The sequence below is a fragment of the Cricetulus griseus genome, chromosome 6 (genome assembly GCF_003668045.3).
Source record: "Cricetulus griseus strain 17A/GY chromosome 6, alternate assembly CriGri-PICRH-1.0, whole genome shotgun sequence".
In the NCBI taxonomy this organism is placed as follows: Eukaryota; Metazoa; Chordata; class Mammalia; order Rodentia; family Cricetidae; genus Cricetulus; species Cricetulus griseus.
Genome location: NC_048599.1, coordinates 94,576,082 through 94,603,887, shown reverse-complemented (window position 1 = coordinate 94,603,887; position 27,806 = coordinate 94,576,082). Strand labels below are relative to the sequence as shown.

At 35.9% G+C, this 27,806-nt stretch overlaps 1 protein-coding gene across 2 annotated transcripts in view; it reads right to left on the bottom strand.

The window, feature by feature from the left end:
• Positions 1 to 27,806, bottom strand: part of Nckap1 (NCK associated protein 1) — a 73,554-nt gene that overhangs the window by 15,955 nt on the left and 29,793 nt on the right. For both annotated transcript variants that reach the window (XM_035447177.1, XM_027420070.2), the window contains exons 9-24: positions 25,880 to 26,036; positions 22,925 to 22,981; positions 22,258 to 22,354; positions 21,863 to 21,969; positions 20,890 to 21,022; positions 19,143 to 19,224; positions 17,263 to 17,321; positions 13,425 to 13,570; positions 11,614 to 11,746; positions 8,775 to 8,894; positions 7,335 to 7,474; positions 5,920 to 6,051; positions 3,245 to 3,463; positions 2,731 to 2,861; positions 2,461 to 2,558; positions 707 to 800 (exon numbers count right to left, since the gene is read on the bottom strand). In XM_035447177.1, the coding sequence (XP_035303068.1) occupies positions 707 to 800; positions 2,461 to 2,558; positions 2,731 to 2,861; positions 3,245 to 3,463; positions 5,920 to 6,051; positions 7,335 to 7,474; positions 8,775 to 8,894; positions 11,614 to 11,746; positions 13,425 to 13,570; positions 17,263 to 17,321; positions 19,143 to 19,224; positions 20,890 to 21,022; positions 21,863 to 21,969; positions 22,258 to 22,354; positions 22,925 to 22,981; positions 25,880 to 26,036 (1,905 nt within the window). The remainder of the gene's footprint in view (positions 1 to 706; positions 801 to 2,460; positions 2,559 to 2,730; positions 2,862 to 3,244; positions 3,464 to 5,919; positions 6,052 to 7,334; positions 7,475 to 8,774; positions 8,895 to 11,613; positions 11,747 to 13,424; positions 13,571 to 17,262; positions 17,322 to 19,142; positions 19,225 to 20,889; positions 21,023 to 21,862; positions 21,970 to 22,257; positions 22,355 to 22,924; positions 22,982 to 25,879; positions 26,037 to 27,806) is intronic.

Genomic DNA, 27,806 nt, shown 5'->3' with positions numbered 1-27,806 from the left:
AGAATAGTAATTAGCAGAAAAAGGAAATAATTATTAACTCAAGGACAACACAGACAGGTGAATCCAAAACATGCTAAGTGAAAGAAGCCAGATAGGAATGTAGTCTATGGTGGCAGGAATGACTGTGGGAGTTCAGGAGGAGGAAGAATACAACAGAGAGACGGGGCTGCTGAGATGACAGGACTGCTGCCTGTCGTCACAGTTGGAGATATAACACCTGTCAGTAAATGCCACAGCCTTCACTCAGTGTGCGGACATTTTAGGGACGCTGACTTTTAGGAAGTTACAGACTCTGAAGTTAATTATCTTTTAGCCTAATTAATGTAGACTTACTATATTAAATTTAATAGGTTCAGAAACTCATTAATAGCAATAGTTACTAATAAATAACACACACTAAAAATACAGTCAAGCATTTCTGAAGTAAAGCCAGAAAACAGAAGCAGGCAGAACTTTGAGTTTAAGGCCAGCCTGGGTTAAGACTCTGCCTCCACCCCCAAAACCAAACCAAGACCAAAACCAAAGAACTGAAGTAGATATGTACTGAAAAGTTCCATTGACTGTAATTTATTTCTAGTTCTTTTCATATGCTAATGAGCACTTTGCATAATTTGCTGCTTGCATTTATTTTGCAAATTTGGCTAGAAATTGACTATTGTGTGTTAGATCTTTCAAATGTTTATAAAAAGTACCACAAGTTACTCACAGGATAATCTTTTAAAGAGTGCAGCCATCTGGTCTGGCTTGTCAAAGCTGGTCCTCATTTGTGTTAGCACATCAACATTCTCTACCACAAGTTTCTAAAAAAAAAAAAAGAAAAAGAAAAAGAAAAAAGAAAGAAAGAGACCAAGTCAGGCACAGACTTTTGTGTCAATGACATAAGAACTTGCTTGTGAGTTACAATAGGAAAATGAAAACAAAATTCATGAAGTCCAGATGTTGTATGCTAAACAATTTTGTTTTAATAAAAGAATCTCAAAATTATATTAAGATCAATGTTTTCCAATTCAAGAAGTCAGGAAAGCTCAGAAGATAAGTGCAAAGAATAAGACCATCATATGCTTAGATGCACAACAGTGCTTTAAAACATGCCTTTACTAGTCTGGTAAGTTCCAAAAGTTTTAGTGACCCGAATTCAAATTCCCTCAAGATCTAAAGACATTACATATGTATGTACTTATTCAATATAGTTCATCTTAGCACTGACATATTCCTAAAATGATAAAAATGGTAACTTAACATGTTGCTGGCTTTAATATCTTTTTAAAATAAATACTAGGCAGCCTAAAGACATTTTTCACCCAGCTTAAAGGATTTAAGATAAAAGATAACACACTAAGCTGGGTGTGCTGGCTAGTTTTATGTCAACTTGACACAAGCTAGGGTCATCTGAAAGGAGGGAACCTCAATTCAGAAAATGTCTCCAGAACATGGAGACATGGAATTTTCTTCATTAGTGACTGATGAGGGAGGACCCAGCCCATTGTGGGTGGTGCCACCCCTGGACTGGTGGTCCTGGAGTCTATAAGAAAGCAGGCTGAGCAAGCCATGAGAAACAAGCCAGATAGCAGCACCCTCCATGGGCTCTGCAACATTTCCTCCCTCCCGGTTCCTGCCCTGCTTGAGTTCCTATCTTAATTTCCTTCAGTGATGGAATGTGGAATGACTAGGATGTGGAAGTGTAAACCCCCCAAAACAAAACAAAACAAAACAAACAAACAAACCCTTTCCTTCCCAGCTTGCTTTTGTTCATGATGTTTCATCATTGCATTATAGTAATACTAACTAAAACACCAGGTTTGAGGCTAGTGGTAGAGCATTTGCCTACCATGTGAGAGGCTCTGCATTCAATCTCTAACATGCCCAATAATCTAAAAATGTTCATGTCACAATCTGTGGAAGTATGGAAAGTAATACTCAATGGTAAATTGGAACAAATAGCTTAGGCTAGAATTTTGAGAATAATCAAATAAAAGTATCACTGTGCAACGGAATTAAGGCTTAACTAAAAATACTTCAGAAACCTGAACCCAGACCCTTTTGCAAGTTAATTCATCCTTTTAGGTCTCTTGCTTTCTCACCTCTAAGGCAAGATACTATTGAGAGCTCTACAAGTGCTTTAGTTCTATTTACATGTTGGTACTTTCACATCAGATTAATTTAAAACTTCATGTTTTCTCACATTCTTGCAATGTTTTACAAGAATTACTGTTTAAAAGGTGAATTCAAGTCATATTTGGCAGCCTACATTTAGAATACTAGCTATTTGGGAGACTGGTGCAGGACTTTTGAGGCCAGCCTGGGATATTTACTAAGACCCCGTTTCAAAATAAAAAATGAGAAAGGGGCTGGAGATGTAGCTCAGTTAGAGCACTTCCTAACACATGTGAGTGAGGTCATAGGTTCAAACCCCAACACTGCAAACAAGGACAGTGAGCTGGGTTGATAAAGGTTGTGTACCTTAAGTTCAGCAACTTGTGATGAAATATGCCACATAAGACTCTCACTTAGGAACTTCATCCCATATGGGCCTAGGAGCTCTGATAAAGACCTCATTTCTGAAAGAAATGAATTGATTTAAGTTTCTTGACAGAGCAAATATGTTAAGAAACAATGACATAATACACTACCCCATCTTACAAACTATATATTAATAGTCAAAACAACCAAGCCAAATCAAGCTATCATGTAAAACAATCAGGTTTTCTTCATTAGTAATGCAATATTCACCTGATATGTCAGAATATTCCTCTGCATTGAATGTTAATTCATTTTCTGTGGGTAAATTCACAAATGCTTTCATGGCAGGAAAATAAGCTATATGGCCATTGCTGACTTGTCTCAGTAAAGTTTCCAAGTACCTAAAGAGAAAAGTAAATTTATAACCAGAAGAAAAGGTCTGCACAAAAATTTATTACGGTATACAGCCCTACATGTAAGTTTCAAGTCAACTGATAAAATAAATGAGCACATGATGTTGGAGACAGATGGCTCAGAGGTTAAGAGCATTGGCAGCTCTTCAAGAAGGCCTAAGTTTGGTTCACAGAACTCATATGCTGGTTCACAACTGGCTGTGACTCCAGTTTCAGGGAATTCAGTGTTCTTTTCTAATCTGAGGACAGCAGTCACACATGTACTACACATACATTCATATATAAGCACTAACCATTAAAATGACTTTCTTAAGGAATTCATTACAAAACAAAACTTTGCATCATTCAAAATTTCTAAATATGTTACTTACCAATTGGTATATAGACTTGTAATGGTTGGTTCTCCATGACTGTCTAAGTGTTGTGTTTGTTGAAGAAGAACATTATTAAACACTCTGGTGATATCGATCTGCACATAGTTCTCTATGGACTGGAGTACAGTCATATATGCTCTTACACTTGTTAGAAGCTCTGATGGCTTTGCAATTTCCTGTGTAGCTTGATTATACATAGTCATTCCAACAATTGATCTGGGGATAATAAAAGAGGTAAGATTTTCCCACTTTTGTAAACAATCTTCCAATCTGCTAACATCTACTGTCAAATGAGCAATAAAATTAATTTTTAAAGATTCTTAAAATTAAGCCATGAAATTACTACTGTGATTATTTTAATAACTAAAAATGACGAACTAGGAATACAAATAATTGAAAAACATCCGGAGAATATAAATTGGCAGTGATTAAATATAAAAAGGACTTTTAAAAACTGCATTAATATAGCAAGCATGATGAGCTATTTAACCTATAGTTTAGTGGCACTCCTGCCTGAAGCATTTTGTATTTTATGTGAACAAACTACAATCCCAATATTTAATAATATGACTATGTTGCTATCATCACCAACATTTCATAAACAAACTAAGGTTCAAAACATAAATAAACTAAAAATGAGCTACTGTTTGGAGATGGTCTGTCTAGAGTGAACAAAGTTTACAAACACCTAAAAAGAAATGTATATAACCACAGAAAAAAAAAATACAACTACAGAAATGATTTAATTAAGCATTTATGAAGGAATACATCCTGCATCTGAAGTTGACCACATGAATGAGCACTTAAATGTCTGCCTGACTTAATGTTCATTTTCAACAAACTGCGGTAACAGTTAAAACAAGATAACAATGAAGCAGCAAATTAAAACCTATTTTTATTCCCCATATATATATATGGCTGAAAAGAAACACAAATTTGAAAATACTTCTTTTGCTAGCTTGAATCTAATTGGCCCCCATAAGCTCACAGGGAGTAGCACTATTAGGAGGTGTAGCCTTGTTGGAGGAAGTGTGTCACTGTGGAGGTGGGCTTTGAGGTCTCAAGCTACACCCAGTGAGACAGGCTACTTCTTGTTGCCTGTGGGTAAAGATGTAGGACTTTCAGTTCCTTCTCCAGCACCAAGTCTGCCTGTATGCCACCATGTCACACACCATGATAATGGACCTCTGAAAATGTAAGCCATCCCAATTAAATATCTTTCCTTTATAAGAGTTGCTACGGTCATGGTGTCTCTTCACAGCAATAGAAACCCCTAATACACTTCTCGAAGTGATCTTTTTCTGCATTAGTCCTTTCTATTCCCTTAAAAAAAATTAAATTAAAATTATATTTGTGTGTGTGTGTGTGTGTGTGTGTGTGTGTGTGTGTGTGTACTCTCATACGTGCCATGTTACACATGTGGAGGTTAGAACACAATGCTGTCAACTCAGTTCTCTCCTACCTAGTGTCCGCTTGCTTAGCAGCAAGCACCTTTATACTGACTGAGCCATGCTGCCTTACTTTTTTTTTTTTTTTAAAGAAGTTCCCTTATGTGACAACATTTCAGACTTATTTTTGTAAAAATCCATTTTTGAGGCAGCAGACAAAACAAGCTAAGGACTATGGCCAGATAAGGCAACTCAAGATAAAAACTGCTATTCTTGTATATAGCAGCTGAGTGCTAAGATTAAAACTAAACAAACCAAACAAAACAAACCCAGCAAGCTGCTCACTTGTCTCAATCCTGACCACTACACAGAGGTTCAGGTAAAGGAGAACATTTGCATGCCCACAGATTATAAACCAAACTATTTATAGAAAGAAAACACTGGGTCTGAAAATTGAGTCTCAGATTCTATCCAGGAGTCTCCCACCACCCATCTAAGAATGTTAAGTACCAGAAGACATAATGTCCCTTGGGTCTAAATTCTAGAGTTTTACTGTCAGTATTCAAAACACATTATTTAACAGTAGCCACTTCTCTAGCCGAGTAACAATACTCAATTTAGTACTGTTTTTATATAGTCCTATTTTATTCTCTGTTGCAATATTCTTGCCTTATCAATTAAAGTTTTAAGATTTATACTATTTCCTTACCACATATTAAACATATAGCAATAGAAATATTACTCATAAATGACAATAAAACTTTGAAAATCCTTTGGCAAATTTTTCAAATACTAAGATTCTCGAGATTATAAATTATTAATAAATGCTTCCTTAACAATTAACTTTAAGTAGTCTGAAGCACTCATCTGATAGAACTGAAAGAATTTTTTTAAATTATTCTGTAAGGTGTTATCAAACACCTGTAAAACTACTCAGAAATGACAGCTTGGTGTGCACAAAAGAGTACTAGAAACTTGGTGACAGTGCTTGCATCTTTTCTTATTCCTTCTCTGTCTTTTTTTACTGACTCCCAGCCTTATGCACTTGCTTTCTGTAAGCCTGAAGATAGATCAGTAAATCACCTACTGTTTGTATTCAACAATTAAAACTTGGGAGAAACTGATGTTAGCAGTGTCAGTAATTAGTAGTAAGTGTGGGACAGAAGTCTCAGTTCACTTTTATTTGTACTGCATCAGTACAACTCACTTTGTCTAATAAAAGCTAGTATCAGATGGGTGCTAGATAATGAACACAGCTCAACAGCAGTCTATGTACTCTCTTACTTAGTGAAGCGTATTTCCAGGTGAGAAGTCAAATACTCTCGAGGCGTGAAGGTGTGCTCCCAGACCACCATGTTTGGAACATAATTTATGGAGAAGCATAACTCCGAAAGTGCAGTGTGCAACTTATCAAGGCTAAAAAACAATAATAAATAATAATCAAAATGATGTTTCATAAGCAATTCCAAATCAGTTTCATACAAATAGCAAGACTTATAGAGAATACAGCAGAATTTGATTTTTCTATTTATTCTTAAACTGATAGCTCAAAATGTTTAGGTTTAACTAAGTAGGCAATTCTAAGAAAATTCCTGTTTCTCTACATTCGGCTAATAATGAATACACTGAGCAACCACAGAAAGAGGTGCTCATTCTGCACTCAACAGCAGTAACCTCCTCCTGATGGTGCTGATCTATTACGGGAAATGGAGCACTGTTTATAAAGTGGTGATGGCTTGTTCATCTTAGGAACAGTAGGGTATTTTAATAAAAAAACATTCACCTGATTATTGATCACTTAATGCTTCCTTTCCCAACAATCAAAACACAAATGTCCCAAAGTGCTAGCTAACATATTTTTGTTTTCAAATAGTGATACCAGATATATACTAATATATCACTAAATGCTCAAAGTCTGTTACCTGACTTAAGAATTAAGATTGTTTATACTGTTCCTCAGAAAGTTTGAGACAGACTCTTGACTTTTAGCATTCAGTACGTCAAAACAAATACCATCTGTTATACATGTGAGGGTTAATATTGACTGTTGTCTTGACAGATTAAAAGACACCTAGGAAATAAACCCATGGGCGTGTGGTGAGGAGTTTCTAGATTGGGTTAACAGGGGTGGGAAGACCTCATCTAACTGTGAGCAGTGTCATTCCATGGGCTGGGGTTCCAGGGAATAAAGTAAAAACAGGTGAGCACCAGCATTCCTCTCCCTCCTTCCTAGCTGCAGGCACAAAACCCAGGACCTCAAACTCCTGTTCTGTACCTCCTCCACTAGGATGGACTGTACCCTCAAACCATAAGCCAAAATAAACCATTTCCTTCTTAAATAGCTTCTTTTGTGTATTTTGTCACAATGGCAAAAGTAATGTATCTTCAAAAATCTACATTTTAGGCTGGGTGGTGATGTTACACACCTTTAATCCCAGCACTCAGAGGCAGAGGCAGGTGGATGGATCTCTGTGAGTTTAAGGCCAGCCTAGTCTACAAAATGAATTCCAAGACGGCCAGAGCTATCATACAGAGAAAATCTGTCTTTATTATACAGAAAAAAACATGCCTTTAAAAAACAAAAACGAAAAGAAAGAAAAAAGTCTACATTTTAGAATAAAGTACCAACAGCTAATCAAATACCACAGGAAGAGAATCTTTACAAGAGCAGACAGATATAATCAAAGTAGAAGGCTTACTTGGTCACTACCAGCCTGTTTTTCCTCATGCTCTCAACACCCGGTTTTTCCCTTTCCGGTTCCCCTTTCTTGCCAGTCTGTTTTTTTGACTTCTTATTCACTGCTTGACTGATGGTTTTGGCACAATGCTTAGGCAGTAACTAAAATTGGGTAAGAATGACATTATATTGCTGCACTGATTCCTCAGAATGTACAAATTAATACAGGACACCTTAACTGAGTCTGGACAAGCAAGCACAAATGTAGGGAGCATGCAGCTCACATGGCCTATAGAGCATGCAAGAAAGTGGAACCCTATTGAAGCATCAAGGGTTATTCAAGTTATCATTCAAAAGATTAAATAAAAACATACAAGGCAAGTGAGATATTAACAGTCACTACAATTATGTAGATGGCCTATAAAAAAAGAAACAAAATCTGTTCAGGATCTAGTGGGCACACTATATAGTGGGGCATAAAGTATAAACTAATGTAGTAGTTCTAGGTATCAAGAGGGTCCTGAGAGTGAAGTCAGAGGTGAGGTTTTCAGATTGCAAGCAAACTTGAACATAGGGGCAATTTTTACTAATGGAGCCACAGTAGGAAAGGATATTTCCTAAGGATAATTCTAATACTGACTGAAGAAACAGTTAAAGCAAGAAAGTTAAAATTACACAACCAGGCAAGTTGTGAAAACCACTACAGAAAACCACAACCAATCAAAATGGAGACTTGTGGAGCAGTCTCAGTAGATAAAAAAACAAACAAACAAACAAACAAAAAAAAACATTCCTGTACTTAAGGCTAAGGGTACACTGCAAAAGAGGGGGGGCGAAAAGACTGTAAGAGCCAGAGAACAAGGGAGGTTGTGTTTATTTTTGCACTGGGGATTGAAACTGGGCCCATGTACATACTAGGCAATTGGGGATACATGTACTATCCAAGGGCTTATATTGCAAGAAAGCAAGAAGGCTCTCAGGTACTCTAGAGGTTGCCACTGGCCAAAGATGAATTTCAGTATAGGAACAGGTAGTTAAAAAATTATCAAACATGGTAAATTCCAGGAACCCACTATAGTATATAATAATTTATTAGTCACCTAGGAAATAAAAGGGAAGTCAAGTGTTTCGTTGTTTTCCTTTACAGCTATACCACTGAGTAAAAGCAAATGAGAAAAATCTATGAAAATGTACAACTATTAAATATGAGTCACCAAAGAATAATGGAATGAAGTACTAAAATCACAAAAACAAATCAAGAAGACAATGCATGTCTCTTAAAAGAAATGACAGACATGGACAGACTTTTACATAAGAAGTTGTTAATGGCGGTCACAACAACAGGTGATAATGGCTTTTCCGAGAGTCAAAGATTCTTGAAAAGGAAAGTAAATCAACAACTAATGACTTATTTTCTTGCATTTACAAATTCCCTCTCTGTTGGAAAAACTTAAATTATTACCTGATCACTAAGAGTACATTGTTCTGTGCAAATATCAGTGATGAGGTTTCGAGCTTGCTTGGCCATTTCATCCAGGAACATATTACACAGGGAAAGACTGCGGTCTCCAATATGATGGCGCTGGTAGGCAGAGGATGGTAACAACACAGGTCACAAAAAAGTGATCAGAACAAAATACTTTAAATAAATGTGAAAATTCAGTTATTAAAGTCTTACTGTAAGAGGTGGGAAAGTGTATGTATGTTGCTTTCTCTACTACAGAAATTAAGCTACGATTTTATGTTTGCGCAGTTCACATAAGAGTATGTATTTTGTAACATATTAACAATATAAAAAATTATGATTATGAAAAATCTTCAAAGTTCACTATTTATAAAGCATAAAAGCATGGTAGCACATATTTGCAATTCCAGCACTGGGGAAACTGAGGTAGAAGGCTCACAAGGCTGAGACTATCTCAGAAAGAAAGATAATAAACTATGTATTTCATTATTCAAATGCACCGAGTTCTAAATCTACATATTCAGTATCTACAAATAAAGCACACAAAGTACATGAGCAATTTAAGTTAGTTTTCTAATCTTACCTCTTTAATATTTACATCTAACACACAAATTCTGACACAGTTCTATAATAAGTGAACAAGAGCTCAAACAGATAAATAAAAGTAATAGAAATCAAGTTGGGAAAATAAATGAGACATAAAATTTCTGAAATTACCTCCTCTGTTCCTGCTTCCTGGGGATGGGAAAGGGAAGAATAACAAAACTGAACATGCATCCTTTGAACACAGCAGGGTGGGGAATGGTGTACTTTATTTCAGGGTGTTATTAATACATCTGTATGCATATGTAGCTATGTCTAGACAAGCTAGTTATCTCTTTAGGGGTCTGTATTTGTTTAGTTTTGGTGGGTTGTAGCTGTTTGGTGGGATTTTGTTAAAAATAACAAGAGTTGGGCAATGGTGGCACATGCCTTTAATCCCAACACAGCAGAGGCCAGTGGATCTTTGTGAGTTCAAGGCCAGTGTGAGCTACAGAGTAAGTTCAAGTTTCAAGCAGCCAGGGCTGTCTTGAAAAACTAAAAATTAAGCAAAACAAAATGAATTGCTGACTGAAAATACTTAAAACAGCCCACTCTACCTATGGAATGAGTTCCAGGACATCCAGGGATACACAAACTCTGTCTCAAAAGAAAAAAAAAAAAAAAAAAAAAAAAAAAAAAAAAAGCAAGAATGTTCAGTATATGAAGGCATAAATTCTCCACTATACATGAGATATTTTACAAAGAGAAATTAAGAAAAAAATTTCTTTCTCCGTTTTCCCTATTTATGTAACATACAGAAAGTCTCTATGTTGTTGCAATAATGTTACATAACATACCAATATTTGATCCATACAATAACCACTCCTGAATCTGTCAACCTTAAACAACCTATAAATTTTAATAGGAATCCAAACAAAAAAGCCAAGGATAATTAAATACTGGCTAATTTGTATGTGTATGCTGAATGTGGGGGGGGGGGGAGGGATGCTCAGAGGATTGTTTTTGGCAGGGGAGATGGGGTACACACATGGATGGTTAGGGAGCTGACTGTGGCTTGAACCCAGAGCTAGGTAGTTTAACTGGGTAAGCACACTACTAATAAACTACATGTCTGCTAGGTCTCTTTAACCTGTCACACAAGTCTTTCTTTAGGTCCCGAAAAAGCTTCCTGTGGCCTCATCTCTGTCTCAAAGTCCTCTTCCCATGGAATACTCACAATCTAGAGATATGCTACCTCAAGTTTCTTTTCAACATATTCTACAGTTCTAAGAGAGTAAACACTAAATTACAAAGAAATACATTACTCAATTTTAATGTATAGTCTTTTCAATTTATTTCCTTACTCATTGTCAAATGATAAGTGCATCTATTGGAGACACAATGTACTGTTTTATTTATTTATTTACTTATTTTTATTCTCGGGATAAACCCAGGGTCTTGTGAACACCCAGCAAGGACTCTACCACACTATGGACTCCAAGCATCCTTACATTATGATCTCTGTGTACACTGTAGAAAGATTTGGTGGCTTCACCAACTTGATTTCTGTAGTATGAACATTAAAATTCTATTCTTTTTAGTCCGTTAACATATTTTCTAATACTACTATTTTCTGAGATAGTTTAGGTAGTTCAGATTAGCCTTGAACTTGTGATCTTCCTGCTGTAGCCTCCTGAGTGCTGGGATTACCACCACACCCAGCTGTACATTATTAACTGTGTTACCATGCAATGTAACAGATCATTGAAACTTATTTCTCCAAACTAAAATTTTCCTTTTGACACCCAGTATGTATCTGACAGATACTTAGGCTCTCCAAAATTACTAATTAGCTGTCCTCGAGAGTTGTGTGTTTATATCTGTCTCACAAGTGTCAGCAAACCTGGGTTTTTCTAACATATCCATGATGTTAATGAATCAGTAATCCATAAATTCAATTTTCAAGTTCTTTCAGTGTTAAGATGAAAAGCACAGAAATTTAATTATTGAATTCAATTATTAAATTGAATTACTGAATGCATAAACAGTACTACTAGTCAAATTAGTTATTTTAAAAGGCAAAGGACTGATATACATGCATGTGTATTCATCCACGTATATTCTTGGTTGCCATACCTCTATCACATATCTCACTGATGACTGTTTTATCATGTGTTTGTTCACATATTTTTCTGATCTACATAAACAGGCTTAGGTAAGAACAAAGACTAAGTAATGGGGTCTTTTTAAACATTTGGCTGACTACCCATCTGATCTAGCTTTACTGTAAACCACAGCACTGCGCTGAAGTTACCTCTTCGGGACACAGCTCATGTGTGCAGCTCATGAAGTGAGTGCAGAGGAGAGGAAATGCTATGGAGTATCTTGACTGAGAGGGTAACTCCAAGCACTGCTGAAACATCTTCTCAAAAGCACGGCTGTAAAAACTGTTAGGAGAGACAGTGAAGGCATCAAACAGAAATACTCATAGCTAGATGCAAACAAAAATGATAGTGCCTGACAACTGGTTAATTTAAGCTCAAGTGAATAAAGGTTACCAATTGATCACACTTATTCCCTTAAAAATATTCCCCCAAAGTGTCTTTTACATATCAATAATTCATTCAGAGTAATAACTCTTTCAATAACATCAAATACTTTAAACAAAAACTTAAACAGTTATTTGTAATTTCTACAGAATATAAATACATGTCACTCAACTCTTCAAATTTTATCATAGCTAAGGAATTATCAATTATAAGGACCAATATTATTTTAAGTTATCACTGAGAAAAATATTGCTAACTAATCATATGACATCAATTTTTAAAATATGAACAAAATTAACCAAATATGACTTAGAAATTTTATCTCTAAAAAGGGAAGATGTTTCTAACTATAATCTTTTACAATAGGAACTTTATAGAGCTAAAAAATAATCCAAACAAAAATCAAGTTTTCTAGGATAGGCTTTGGGTCAGATAGTAATAGAGGGGGTCCAAATAATCTTAAAATTATCATAAATTTAACATACGGAGTTCTAAAAGGAAAAGTGAATGGACTAATGCGTTCCTTTGAGAAGCAGGCCTTCATTCCTGGTGATTTCTTCTCCAGCATTAGTAATAAAAGCTAACCTAATAAACTGCTAAAATGGAAAAGCTTTTAATAATCACCTATATGTGACACCCTGATACCATGATTACTATCCATTCTTGTATCTCAACCCTTTAGAAGTAAGGAGACAGATTATGATGCTCCAATTCACCCCTCTAAAAGGCCAAGAAGCAGGGAACTGAGTTGGTACCACACAGCTACAGAGTGACAGGACTCGAGTTTGAACTGTTGAGTCTGACCATGACCTAGCTTACTCATTTATTCCAAAATTTCTTAAACACTTAGTATTTTAGACAAAAAGGAGACAATAATATAACCTTCCTTTAAGAAATAACTTTTCTGGAGTGAAAACCAGAGAAAAGTGAATGACAGTGCTAAGTGTGATAGGAGAGGCTGTGCTTAACAATGCTGGGAGCAGCTTGCACATTCCTGTGACTCAATTGTCTAGCAATATACATACATACATACATACATACATACATACATACATACATACAGGCATCAAGTTACCAGGTATTAATTTCCAATATTTGCTCTCCTTGATTTATCCACAACCTTTTTACACTCACACTAAATATGTAAAAGAGCCCTTAATGTGAGATTCATATCTTCAAACAAAATGCAAGAAAGACATTTCACACGTGAAGAGTTTCTCTTAAGAGTAACTAAAACCAGACATAAAAATCTCAATTTGACAATCTTCCTTTTGCTACAAAGGAGACAGGGCTTCTCTGTGTAGCCCTGGATGTCCTGGAACTTACTCTGTAGACCAGGCTGGCCTCGAACTTAAGAGATCTGTCTACCTCTGCCCCCTGAGTTCTAGGATTACTATGAGTCACCAACCCCCTGTTTGTTACAAAGTTTTTATAAAAGTCTATTGTTCCCTTATGGTTCAGAGTCAAATACTGTAAAACTGGAAAAAAAAAAAAAAAAAAAAACTGTACTAACAAAAAACAATCAAGCAGCTTCTGATAGTTAATATTTCCAGATTTAAAGAAAAGTATAACATACCAAAATATGGAGAGATCTGATGTTTCTACCAGCATTTCCACCAAGGAATCTACCATTTTCGTATGAAATATTATTGTATTCATCATCTTTCCAAGTTCTCGGTGATCTGCAAGGCTAAGTGAAGCTTTGGAGACACTAGTGTATGCCTGTAGCAATTCAACACAAACAGTAGTTTAGAGAAAGATAAATGACTCTAATCTTGTCATTATAAAGTATGTGTGTGTGGGTCCATTATTGAAAATCACAAAAACTGTACCAGTAACATTGTTTTCCACAGTTGTTCACAGTGGGAGCTGGTGCATTGGCTTGGCAAGTGGGCCTATTTGTGGCTGAGCCAAATGATCTAGTTCAATCCCTTGGATTCCCATGGTAGAAGAATGAACTGAATCCCAAGGGTTTTCTTCCAACCTTTATGTGTGCCCTGCCCTACACCATCTACACACATACACAAAACTGGACACTATAATAGACTAAATCAATTTGATGGCTTCTATAAACATATGTAATAAGTTAACTATTAAAATGAATTGGACAAAGAAAGTTAAGACTTAACCAACACTCTCAAGTAGGTTGTGGAGAAAGAAATTCCATGACTTGGATACCAAATCAAACATTAAGGTTCTGTCTGTGAATAATGGACATTTAAGAAGAGCAGAGGGTAACAGGAGATGTGCTTACAGATAAATATAGGCCTTAGTGGCCAGAATTTGAATGCAAACAAAAGAAAACAAGTGATAAAGAATGAGATTCAAGCAGATTATATATCATGCTAGGATTCAAAACCTTAGATGAACCACTGAGGGCTCTGTGTAATGTCCAGTTCTTATTTAAGGAAGTTGGCTGCATATGGAAGGAACAGGAAAAGTAGAGATAGATAGAGAGCCAGGCAGAAGCCTATTAGAGGACATGCTGGCAACATGTCAGATGTCTTATGATGGCTTGGTCTAAAGTGATAGTCACTCAAATAATTCATGGTGGGAAATGACTAGATGTGATGGCAACAGAATTCCAGATGTTGATGACAGTTCTGGCTGTTAGGGGACACTTCTTCATGGATCTCAAGTACTCCTACATTTTGTTAAATATGAGAAAGACTCAAGACCCAGACTACTCATTCCCAAGGCTACATTGGAGTTGTATATATAGCAGTCAAACCTGAAAAATGAGGCAATGTTTTCATGGAAATAATAAACAAGCCTATACACTGCAGACAGTTCCTCAAGCTCAGGATCCCTAAACTGCAACACAACCCACTGCACACAAGGCATTAATCTGCAAGAGCCTAACCTAAAGTCTTGTTAAGACTCAGAGACAAAGAGAAAATGATTCACATATGCTGACATGTATGCTGGAAAAAATCAAGTACTTGGGTCTCTTGGAGTTCCATGTCCTGCCAACCAAGGAATAACAAGAAATTAAGTTATGTTTTATAAGCAAGATAGAAATCACATCTCTAATCTTACAATAGCAAAAGGCATTCAGATAGAGGACATTACCATTCACTAATAGCAACAAGTCTGATGTGGGATGTCCTTCTGTATACTGTGAATATGTTTTATTACATATTAATATGTAGGTTAATGAAGAAGCTGATTTGGCCGATAGCCAGGCAAAATAAAGCCAGGCAGGAAATCCAAGCAAAGATACAGGGGAAAAGAAGGCAGAATCTGGGAGACACCCTGTAGCTGCTGGAGAAGCAAAATGTGAGGTAACAAGCTACAAGCATCCTGGTAAAATGTAAACTGAACGGGTTAATTTAATTGTGAGAGCCAGGCAGTAATATGCCTAAGCCACTGGCCAAACAATTATAATTAATATTAAGCCTTTGAGTGTTTATTCGAGAACTGGCAGATGGGAGGAAAAAAACCTTCATTTATACAAGTCAGAAAATGCAATTCGTTATGTTTTAGTTTTTGTTTGTTAGGAAGGGGGAGAGAGTAAGAAACAAACATTAAATTTCTGTTGTAAAAAAATGTGTGTATATATAAATATGCATAATCCTAATTGTATTTATTTGTATTATTCTGTTTTAAAGAGGAGTCTGTTGTAGTCAAGACTTTAATAAAGATTTCTAATAACTGATGCCTACTTAAAAAGCTCAGAATTTAAATAACATAAAAATAGATTCAGGAGAAACAGTATCAAGTGAAATGGCTGAAAACACACACTTCTAAAATCACTGACAACAATGGAAGGAGAAGTGTGTTCCTACACCATTTTTAAGAAAGGAACAATTCAAATAAATGAGAAGATGGGAAGATGACAATTGGAAAGGAAGTGAAAATGCCAAAGTGCCTACACTACATGATAAAGGAATGAGATCCTTTGGTAAGAGAAAAATGACTAATAATGCATAAAGAACTCACAAGCGTAGGAAAAAGTGAAACATGAAAATGACCTATAAAAAAAAATAATAATCTCAGGATCAAAATTGGATAGGACTCCAGCAAGGGCAAAGCACACCTGCAATTCTCCAAAGGCTAATTTTGCTGGCTTTGCTCTACTGCAACAACTGCTGGTGTCTATAGAACCCTTCACCTCTCCCTGGCCACACTTGTTTATCTAATCACTTTCGTTCTTCTACCTCGAATCAACTGTGAGTGACAGAAATACTATTATCAATGTTTCCTTATCACAGGAAAACTTCATACTAGAGTTTATTTGTACTTAACTCAGTTTTGTTCTTATCCTGAAAAAGCTACCTTCATATTTAAATCCCATCCATCTTTCTGTGTAAAAGTTATACCACCAGTTGAGCCTTCTCCCTCTAAATTGCTGTAATTAGCAAACAGTTATGTCTGTGCTATCTCTTACTCAAGCCTTAAAAAAACAATTTATTCACTTACTTAATGTGTATGGGTATCCCATCTGCATGTATGTCTACGAATCATTTGTATGCCTAGTGCTCAGAGGCCAGAGGAGTGCATCGAAACCCTTGCAATCAGTGTGACAGACAGCTGTGAGCCATCATGTGAGTGTTGGGAATCAAACCTAGGTCCTCTGGAAGAGCCTATGCTCTTAACTGCTAAGCCAGCTCTCCAGCCCCAGTCTTTTAGATTTTCAGCTGCTTTATTTTTTTATGCCTTGTCCCAATAGTTAGATTATGTAACTCTTAAACAGGGTAATTCCCTCTTCTTTTTGTAATTACTAACAATAAGGACAGTCAACTACTGCTAATTTACAGTACACAAAGACAATAGGATTGATTTTTTAAAAGATACTCAAGAAATAAACCAGGTGTTGGTGGCGCATGCCTTTAATCCCAGCACTCAGAAGGCAGAGGCAGGCGGATCTCTGTGAGTTTGAGGCCAGCCTGGTCTCCATAGTGAGTGCCAGGATAGGCTCCAAAGCTACACAGAAAAACCTGTCCTAAAACCATGTAGTTCTGTAGTTCAGAAATAAAAGTTTGGGGAACTCTGTTTATGTATTGTCTGCACCTGCTCTGGTATTATAATGAAAGTGTTATTTATGCCAAAGACTGTATAGCATACAAGCCCAAGTTTTTAGCAACTTTAAAAACTAATTTATAGCTACACTATAAATGTGTTGTCAAAAGAAACTTTGCTTTCACAGTAAAATTTAAATGTATGAATCAGGATAAGCAAGAGATCTAGGGATATAAATCTATGCATATCATAAAATTATAACCTATTTCATTAAAATTTCTACATTGGCTTGTTAGAAATATATTTATACAATTTTAACAATGTACAAAATATTTCATGTTTGTGGTTGATCACATACAAGACATCTTTTCAGTAAGTTAATTCATAAAGTTATAAAACTATAATGCATTCAAACAAAACAGAACAATAAAAATAAAGTAAGTTATTCTTACCTGTAATCTAAACCAATCTAATCTCATCCCTCTGAAATCAAATACTTCCCCATCTTCGACTATAATAAAGGAAAATAAAGGGGACAAAACAAATTAATCATTTTACAAATCATTAATTATATTTTATGCTTTAAGAGCTAAGACATATGGGTAAGTGGTATAGGACTTTAATCCTAGCACCTGAGAGACACAGGCAGGTAGATAGCTGTGAGTTATAGGACAGTTTGGTCTACATAGTGAGTTCTAGGACAGCCAGAACTGCCTAGTAAGATCCTATCTCAAGAACAACAACAAAACCAAAACAAACTAACATGCTAAGACAATTCAATTCTGGGTACATAACCAAAAGAAAATGAGAGTCTCAAAGTGGTATTTGTACACACATAGTCATACCCTAACCCAGGTACTTCAAAATACCCCAAACTGAAAGCAAAAATGAATGAATTAATAAATGTCAGAGAAACTACAAAAGAGTTATTAGTCTTCTATTGGAAGGAAATTCTACATATGGCTGAACACTAATGACATTATGTTCAATGAGTCAAAGAGCCAGGAACAGAGGCTACTGCCTGAAATCCCAGCTACTTGGGAGTCTGAGGCAGAAGGATTATGTAAAGAGTTGGAGGATGCCTAAAGTAATGTACAAAATCCTCTCTCAAAACAAAACAAAACAAGAAAGAATGTTTGAAAAAAAAAAAAAAGCAGCCAGCCACAAAAATACAACTATATGGCTCCACTAAGAAGTGTTTTAGAGCAAGTTTACAAAAATGCCAATTAGAACAGCATTACCATGGGTTGTTGGAGCACAAAATGGAGTTTAAACACCAGAGTTCCAATTTTCCAACATGAAAAAGCTCTCCAGACTAGATCTTAGGCAATGAATAAACGTGAACAATACACTGAAAGGTTAGGATGTTTTATGTTAAGTGAATTTCTAAGTAAAAAAATGAAGCCAAAAAAGTTTAATTTAGGCATTAAGACAACACTTCTCAAATCCTTAAAGGTGACAACTGTGCCAAGAGAAGCAGGCTATTCTAAGAAGAGCTCTGAGTCTTCATGTGCTTACAATGCCAATCTAAGAGAGCAGGATAGTGCTCCATAAGGTAATACCACAGAAATCAAGCATCACTACACAACATTGTAGTAGTCTCCTTACTATTTACTAAGCATAAAGCTTGATGGAACTAAAATACAGTTGTTATTGATCTGACCTTTTCAGGATTTTTGACATCTTTTTTTATAAAGAATAGAAACTAAAACACATCAATCTATTGGAACAGAATGTTGAAACAACAGCTAGCTGGTGTAGGTACAGGACTGATTTTTGAGACTGGCATACCTAACCTCTAATTACTACTCTTACAAATTACTATTCTGACAAATAAAAGAAGTAACTTTCTTTCTTAATGTTGAAGATTAAATGAGACAACACATATAAAGTCACTGGTACAGACTTTAAATTATTATTACTTGGTTTCCTGATCAAGAGCTCCACTATGCAGAACAAGCTGACCTGCCTCTGCCTCACGGGTGCTGGGCTGAAGGTTCTCACCACACCACGCAACAGATAAACATGCTATAACTGATACCAGTGCACTGTGGTCACAGGTGTGCCAGAACCACAGACACTTTACAATACTCAGTACTCCTGTTTCACCTTTTGTCACAGATGCATCACAAAACAACTCTTCAATTTTTTATGGACACCATCTGAAACCCAGTTTGGAAATCTTCGTTCTTACACAGCTAAATTATGACAAAGGCAACAGATCAAATGTACCCAAACATAAAAGATTTTATAAAATTTAACTGTTAAAATCCTCTCCCTTTAATAATCAAAACTTGAATCTCTAACTGAAATACAACACACCCTTACTTACCTTGCTTTACACTTAGGGAAGTCATAGTGTTAACAAAAGATGACATGATGATTGATTCATCTTCAGGGCAAACAGATAGATTCTGAAGAAGAAAAAAAACAGTAATATGAAAGCCATCTAGTTAGACAACTCACAGCTCCATCAACAAGTGGATAAACTGGTACATCCACACTACAGGAAGAAAAAGGAATTAAATGCTGATCTGTACAATAAATCTCAAAAAAAAAAAAAAAAAACCCAAACCAAAAAAACCACACAAATGGAAAGGAATAAACCCAGAAGACAATAAAGTGGGATCCCACATGAACAATGTTTCAGAAGGACAAACTACAGTGACAGGACATCAGTTGTTAAAAGGTCTATGAGGAACCAACCATGAAGATACACGGTAAAACTTTTAAAAATGATGGGAATGTTCTAAGTCAAATGTGGTGGGAGTTACATGAATATATGTACTGCCTCAAAATGGAAAAAAAAAACCCAACTAAAAACATTATTTTTAATATGTGAAAATAGGCCTCAAAAAATAAGGACCAACAAAACAAGATATAAAAAACAACAACAACAAAAATCTCACCCCAACTTTTCAGAGGTCTAGTAACGCATGTTCAACATGGTAGGGTCACAGTAAAACAGTAAAATTTCCAAAGAAAATTATTTTTTACTGGTTACAAAAATGAGCATCTGGGGGTCTTGGGATGTTGCTCAGTAATAGAGTTCTTTGCCTGCAGGTAGCAGGTCCTTAGTTTAATCCACAGCACTTCAAAAGCAAAAACAAGAACTGAGTTTTTAAAAATCTGAATCTAAAATCTAACTGTAAATAAAATTACAAGCCAATAATGCTCTGGGTATTTAACAGGTTTTCAGGTCCATTTTAGTGACCATTCTTTAAAAAAAAAAAAAAAAAAAAGGAAAGAAAAGAAAACAGCCTGAGCGCCATCTAGTGGAAATAAAAATAAACAAATCCAGGAAAACCAGATCTTAAAAGAATTTTATTGCTCCTTTTTTGTACTGGTCATTAATTTACAGTAGTTTTAGGTACTTGTGAGTTTATAAGGTGAAGCAAAATAAAACTATTTTAAATTATAGTTTACCTGCAATAAAATTAAAGAAAATTTATTTTAAAGTAAGAAGACTAAGTAAAAAGACTAAAAAAATCAAAGAAAAAAATTTTTTAGCAAAAAGCTAAGAATAAGAAGCAAAGAAAAAACTCCAAAATAAAAATAAAAATAGACACTTGCATAAGAATCAGACAGATTTTCATATACTGGCCATCTTATTTTCCCCACCCCTTTTCCTCTACTACTACCACCAATTAGACTGCCTGTCATCTCACCCATCTTTATCCAGTCACTGTCTAGTTCAGGCTCTCATCAGCACTCACCTACCCTACTGCAAGAATTATTCTTTCTTCTGGTCTGTCTTCTCCTTGGCCTCTAGCAATGCTTCAGTCACACTGGGCCAGCACGATCTATCTTTCCAAGTCCTGACTTATGACTATGCAAGGCTCTCTTGAATTTGGTTAGTGTATACATCTATCCTGGGAATAGGTAACTGGTCTCTTCATTGTGTTCATTCTCAAGTTTGTACAAACACACATGAAATAACCAACTATTTCTTCACCTGTAGACAATAATCTCTTTGGCAGAATGTGACCATTTATACCACTTGGTACATGTTGTAGTTTACATGTCAATTACTCAATAGATGGGAAGCAAAGAACAAAGGGAATTAGGAAACTTCTTACCTGCACGAGCTCATTGAGGACCACAGCGTCAAAGCCAGAGAGGTACTGCACGTAGTACCTCTGCATTACAGGCCCATACTTCCTGACGTGTGCTCTAAGCTCTTCCATGTAAAAGATCAGCTCAGCAATATGCCTTTGTGACAAGCCAGGAGAAAGGTTTCCGAGAGTAAGTTCATTGTTGATCCAGAATATACTAAATGTTTTTGGTATTATTTCTATAACTTTTCTCCTAATAAATGCATTAATATTGGGGGGGGGTTGAGACAGGTGTAACAGCCCTAGCTGTCATCGAAATCCCTGTGTAGACCAGCCTGGCCTTGAACTCACAGAGATCCACCTGCCTCTGCCTTCCAAGTGCTGAGATTAAAGGCATGTGCCACCCCTACTTGGCTACAGCTGTTAATTTTTACTGTCAATTACTTCCTTTTAAAATTCTTTTATGTCAACAAAATCATGGAAAGAAAAAAATGCTAAGACAGAAAACTGGCAGCAGAATATTCAAATGGAAGTAAAATCTTCTCTTCTCATAGCTCTATCATTTGTTTTAAATCAGAGAATTAACAAGAAATAAGTTTTCTAAATGCAATAATTTCTATTTTCAATCTAACTCTGATTGAGAAACCAGGGACTAAAAGATATTTCAAATGCCACACTTAGGCAAGAAGACCATGCTATGATTTTTATTTTTTGTGCAGTATTAATTTTGAAAACCAAATGCATAGGATATATAATTAGTGGGCAAAGTCAAAGAACAACTTTCTTATCACTACTATAATAGAAACATTAAAGGTCTTAGAGTTTTTGCATTCTAATTACATAATTTAATACATTACCAACATTTTTTCTATTACAAATATAAAGAACCCCGAAAAGTTTTTCAAAACATCTTTGCTTTAATGTAAGTCCTCAGACTCATATTAAACTGAACTGAAATAAACAGGAAGTAGATGTTCCTGTAATGTGACTAACTTACTTATCTATAAAGTCATCTGCACTCTTCTTTGGCATGTTATCTGCATGACGAAGTAGCCAGATAATTTCATCACGGGCAAAAGATAATGCCATGAAAACAAAAAGTGCCTATTAAAAAAAAAAAAAAAACAACAACAGTGATCATTCAATGATTGAAGATTAACATTGCTTATAGTCTTGCTTTAAGTCCTTGGCAAGAAATAATACCAAATTTAAAAGAGGTGGTCAGTACAAGGCAGTACTCACAAAGATGAGTGTGCATATAAGAGAGGAGGAAAAGAGAGAAGTGTGATGTTGATCCTCAAGTCAGCAAATGCATTCTTGGTTCAAGCTTCTTTAATTTCCTAAAGAAGCCATACTTTTCACTGTTGACAGGGCACATTTATCATCAGTTACCTTGGGACCAAGCAGGCCAGGCTGATCAGACAGGACAGTTGCCAGTTCTTTCAGTGCAGACCTTAAAAACTTGCGCCTTTCTCTGTGCATTGAGCCACTGTAGAGAAAGATATCACATGTCACTTGTGCTTCACTCAGGTGGAAAATGTAGGCACAGGGAATGACAACAAAGAATAAGGATTTAAAACTTGTGATCTGCTGTCCTCATCTATGGAATTATGCTTGTCTTTCTCATGTCTTGTAGAAACACTGATGGATCAGACAATATCACCATTTCATCTTCTCTAAGCTCATACCATAATAGTCTGACCCCCAGAACCCACATGGTAGACTGAGAGAGCCAACTCCCTTAAGGTGTCCTCTGGCCACAATATATGTACTGTAGCGAAAGCATAGTCATACACCCATGCCTATCCTCACTAACCAAATACATGTAAAAAAATTTTTTTAAACAGGTAACAATTAAAATCTTTTGCAGGAAACTTCTTTATCAGTATTTCAAAACATCTAAGATCTACACTAGTTATGAAGTTATTGGTTACAGACATTCTATACTTTTCCTTCAATTAAAAGTTTTTATCTTCTAAATTTGAATGTCACTAAGGTTAGTCTTCATTTAACAAAGTAGTATTTTAATAGGAAATTCGTCACAGATGGAACTACTCACGCATGTGATACAGCTGCCTCCTTGCATTCTCTTATGTCGTTAATACGTTTATTATAGCTGTATACAAGGAAAATATAAACTGTGTCAATCTTAATTTGAAAGAAAGTCAAGAAGAAGTAGTGAAATACAAAAAGTCAATTGGAAATACTTATTTTCAACAACAATAACAAAGGAAGTGATGGGTGAAGTCTGCCTAAAATGTATTTTCCAAGGACTTTCCATACTCAAATCTTCTTAGAAAGATATTAGTTACAGTAAATCAAAAAATAAAACTACATAATGCATATTTTTATTAAATTTTATTATTTCCTTAAGCACTAAGATATATTAAAATTTCCTTTTGATGTAATTGATTTCCAAGTATCTCAAGTACTCAAAATATGATTGCTTCTGACACTAGAAAGGTCACTCATAAGCACAGATAAATTCTAAAAGGATACAAATGAGGAATCCACAGAAGCTACTTTGAATGTGGGTGTTTTGTATGGACAGAAAGCTAAAGCAGGACATTGTGATTACATTTTTTTAAAGACAGAACTATGGATTATTTTTATATTTTTCACACACACACACACACACACACACACACACACACACACACACACACACACACGCACAGGGATTTTTTTTTTTTTTTTTTTTTTTTTTTTGGTGAGGCATGCCTTTAATTCAGAGTCAGTGGCAGGTGGATCTCTGTGAGTTCAAATTCAGCATGGTCTAAACAGTGACCCCCATAACTACATGAGACCCAATCTCAAGAAGCCGTCTAATAGAAAGTAAAAGAATCAGAATGCCAATATTAATTAGTTCAGATATACTACTGAAGAGTATTAATAAATAACTTCATAAATACTACTGATAAAAACTAAAATTCATAGAAGGAGAAAAAAACCTTTTCTGACAACTTAGCTGAATCCTTAAAATGAATCCTAAATTCTATATGCAAGCACTCTAAGATTTATTTCCTCTTTGAGAAAATGTCTAAAATGGGTCTTTGTAATTAACACACTTTCATACTTATGACTTGACTATGACAATTCTTTTTAATGGGACTGATAACTCAAAAAAAAAAAAAAAAAACCAAAACAAAAAAAAAAAAAAAAGGAAATGAGTTTGGCGGTGGGGAACACACCCAGGATCAGGGCTGAGGAGATGTTTTGGCATTTCAGAGTATTTGCTACTCTTGAAGAGAACAGGGTTTGGTTCCCAACACCACATGGCAGCTCACAACTTCAGAAGCGTCCATAACTGTAGTTCCAGAGAATCCAATACTTCTACACCAATCAGCATATACATAGTCCTCAGACATACATGAAGGCAAAAATTCATTCACATAAAATAAAAATAAATAAACCTTTAAAAAATATGTAGGAGGATAAAGATAGTTTTGTGGTATCACTAGACTTAACACCATGCATAAGTTCATTGAATATACACACATTAACTGGTTTACAATGTTAGTGTATTGAAATGATTCTATAAAGCAATAGCTGACATATTAAGGCATAATACAAATTTTATCATCTACAATCTTAATAAAATAAAAGTAGAGAAGCAACTTGGTAGTGTTTTTCATATGACTAATAATAATGACAGAAGTCAGAACACTGCTGCTTAGGAAGAAGTAAGAATGGCAGTGGTGACTAGAGAGACAAAAGCTCTGTGAAGCAGAGACATCCTACACAATCATCCAGGTGAAGACTGCTCAATAAAGTATTCAGGGTGCACAGAACAAACTATTTTCTCCAAAATAATAGTGATCCTGGAGAACCTGTGTTCAGTTTGCATCCCAGGGTAGTTCAGTCGCACACTAAGACACAAGACTGGCTCAAATTATTAGTGCTAGATATACTGTTTTTTTTGTTTTGTTTTGTTTTGTTTTTCGAGACAGGGTTTCTCTGTGGCTTTGAAGCCTGTCCTGGAACTAGCTCTTGTAGTTCAGGCTGGTCTCCAACTCATAGAGATCCACCCGCCTCTGCCTCCTGAGTGCTGGGACTAAAGGCGTGCACCACCAATGCCCAGCAACACACTGTTATTTTTAAAAAAAAACAATAAAAGCTTCATTTTGTCTCAACTTTATGAAATACTGAATGGGACATAAAATATATACAAAATTCACCTTTTTCCTGGTTACCATATCCAACATATGCAGCTAAGTACAAGGAATTCTGGGATATTTTATCTGCTTTTTATTTCAAAAGATTACATGACTGCTCTCACGTGAATTCAGCATGGCTCTCTAAATACTGGCTACAGATCCTCAAGAGAAATGAAGCTGTTAAAGATGGTAACACAAGGAGCCCCTACAGCCATTCAGAGAAGTATCTGCTGTATGCAGAGAATGACTAATATAAGTAATTTGGGCACACTCTGCTGGCAAGAACTGTGATCCCTGTGCTGTCATTAGGCTTCTATAACTGTCACTCATAATTTAATGACATCTTTTTGATTGCTTCAAATACTCCTATAAATACACACAGTTCTTTATTTGGAGGACAGAGCGAGACAAGGTTCTCAGTGTAGCCCTGGCCATCCTGAACTCACTCTATACACGGAGCAGGCCTCAAAGTCAGAGATTTGCTGGTCTCTGTTACCCAAGTGATAGAATTAAAGGAGTAAGCCACCATGCTGGGAAATATACCCTATATTTAGCTTTCAGTGTAATTATGTATACAATCATGTATGAATTAAAAAGAGGACACATTTCTCTAGAAGACAAATTTTATAGGGTTAAGAAACTGAAGATTTTTAATTAGTAGAAGTACCTGTAAAAGCATTATTTTCTACCATTATCAGGCTGTTGCTAAAAGCTGCTTGGTGGGATCAAAGACAGTTTAGGCCACACCTTCCTGCAGGGTGTGAATAACTCTCTAACCCTCAAATCTGTTACTAAAGACAGCATTCACCACCACCACCACTCTCGCCCACCGCCAAAATAAAGTAAAAACAGCATACCCTCGAATGTTTACAAATAAATCTTCTGCAGCTTTGTGAATGTGGAAAACTTCGTCCCGAAAGAGAGAGAGGCAAGAGCTACTCTGAAGAGCTAGCTTCCAAAGGTTCAGTGCTGTAGCCTCTGTATTTAGCATCCCGTGGCACAGAATAAAGCCAACTTCAACACAAAGAAAAACAAGTACAAGTTAAAAGTATTGCACAGACAAGGTCCTTTGGTTATGGGGTAACTTTCTACAGAGAGGAAAACAATCTCCATCAGTGAATGGAAGCTCCTAAGTGATTCATAATGTAATACATATATACGTATACATATGTGCATATACATATATCTATAAACAACACTTTTAATTGTAACTTTCTATATTCTGCAGAGTAAATTCTTTGAAGATGCACTGAAGCATTAAAAACACAGCAAAAGATTAGAAACTACACATAATGTGGTAATCATTACAGCTGTTAAAATAACTGAATAATAAAAGTAATCAACTTTTGTAGTCACCAGAAGAAATGCTAGAGTAACGGCATTGCTTGTCTCAGCAGTTTCTCCCTTACTAATCTTTGCACACATTACCTCACATGATTATTCCATGTAGTAGAGAAGACAGTATCATTCTTTTACAGCTGAAGGTGTGAGAGCCCAGTAACACTAAAGTAAAAGAGGCAGACAAGATGTGGAAGGAAACATCTTAACTAGCACTCAGAGGCAGGCAAGCAGTGAGTTCAAGTCTAGCCTGGTCTGCATAATGAGTCCCAAGCTAGCTAGGGCTAGGCCAAGAGACTCTGTTTCAATAAAAATAAAAGAAAAAAAAAACAAAAACAAACAAAAAACAAAAAAGGAAGTCCAAGTGTTAACCCCTGAAGTCTAACATTCTTGTAACAGATTAAGGGGCTCTCTGTATATAAATTCTAAGTATCTTATACTTTTGGTTACCCAATCTGGAAACCCTACACAAATGTATAAAGAGGTGTGTGTGTGTGTGTGTGTGTGTGTGTGTGTGTGTGTGTGTGTAAACCCTACACAAATGTATAAAGAGGTGTGTGTGTGTGTGTGTGTGTGTGTGTGTGTGTGTGTGTGTGTGTGTGGTGTGTAAATGCCCTCTCTAGCCTTCTACACCAAGGCATGAAGCCTCATTGCCTACTCATTCAACAGTTACTTAGTACTTGCTACATATGCACAAAGTTTCAACTTTTGTTGAAATTTTCCTCTTCCTCAATAGTCACTACAATTTTTTTTTAAACTGAATTCCAAAGTGCTGGCTAGTTTTGTGTCATTTTAAACAAGAAAGTGGCATCTAAGACAGTGACCCTCAAGTGGAAAAGTGTCCCCAGAAGGTGGAGCTGTAAGCAAGACTGTAGGTTATTTTCTTCATTTGGGAGGGTACAGCCCATTGAGATTGGAGCCACTCTGGGTCAGCTATAAAACAGGCTGAGCAAACCATAGGAGCAAGCCAATAAGCAGCACTCCTCCATGGCCTCTGCTGCAGCTCCTGCCTCCAGGTACCTGCCTTCAGTTCCTGCCAAGATTTCCCTCTGTGATCAGGACATATAAGCTGAAATAAACCTCCTCAAGTTGTTTTTAGTCATGGTGTTTTATCACAACAACAGAAATCCTAACAAAGACAGTTGTATGGTTATCCATACAGCTAACCCTACTATTCAACCCAATTCTTCAATCACAGCCAAACATATAAAGCAAAAACTAAGAATCATTAATCAAGCAAAATTAATGCTTCAAACACCTTATCTTTCCTTAAAATTAAGTTAACAGACAAGGCATAGAAATGTAAACTATCTTTCTTGGAAAAAACATTACTATCACAAATCTGAAAAGTAATAAAATTAACTAAAATATCTAAGTGCAGCTAGTATGTGCTAGCAAATTTCTCTTTCATATTTAAGCTAATGTTACTAAAAGTACTTGTCCATG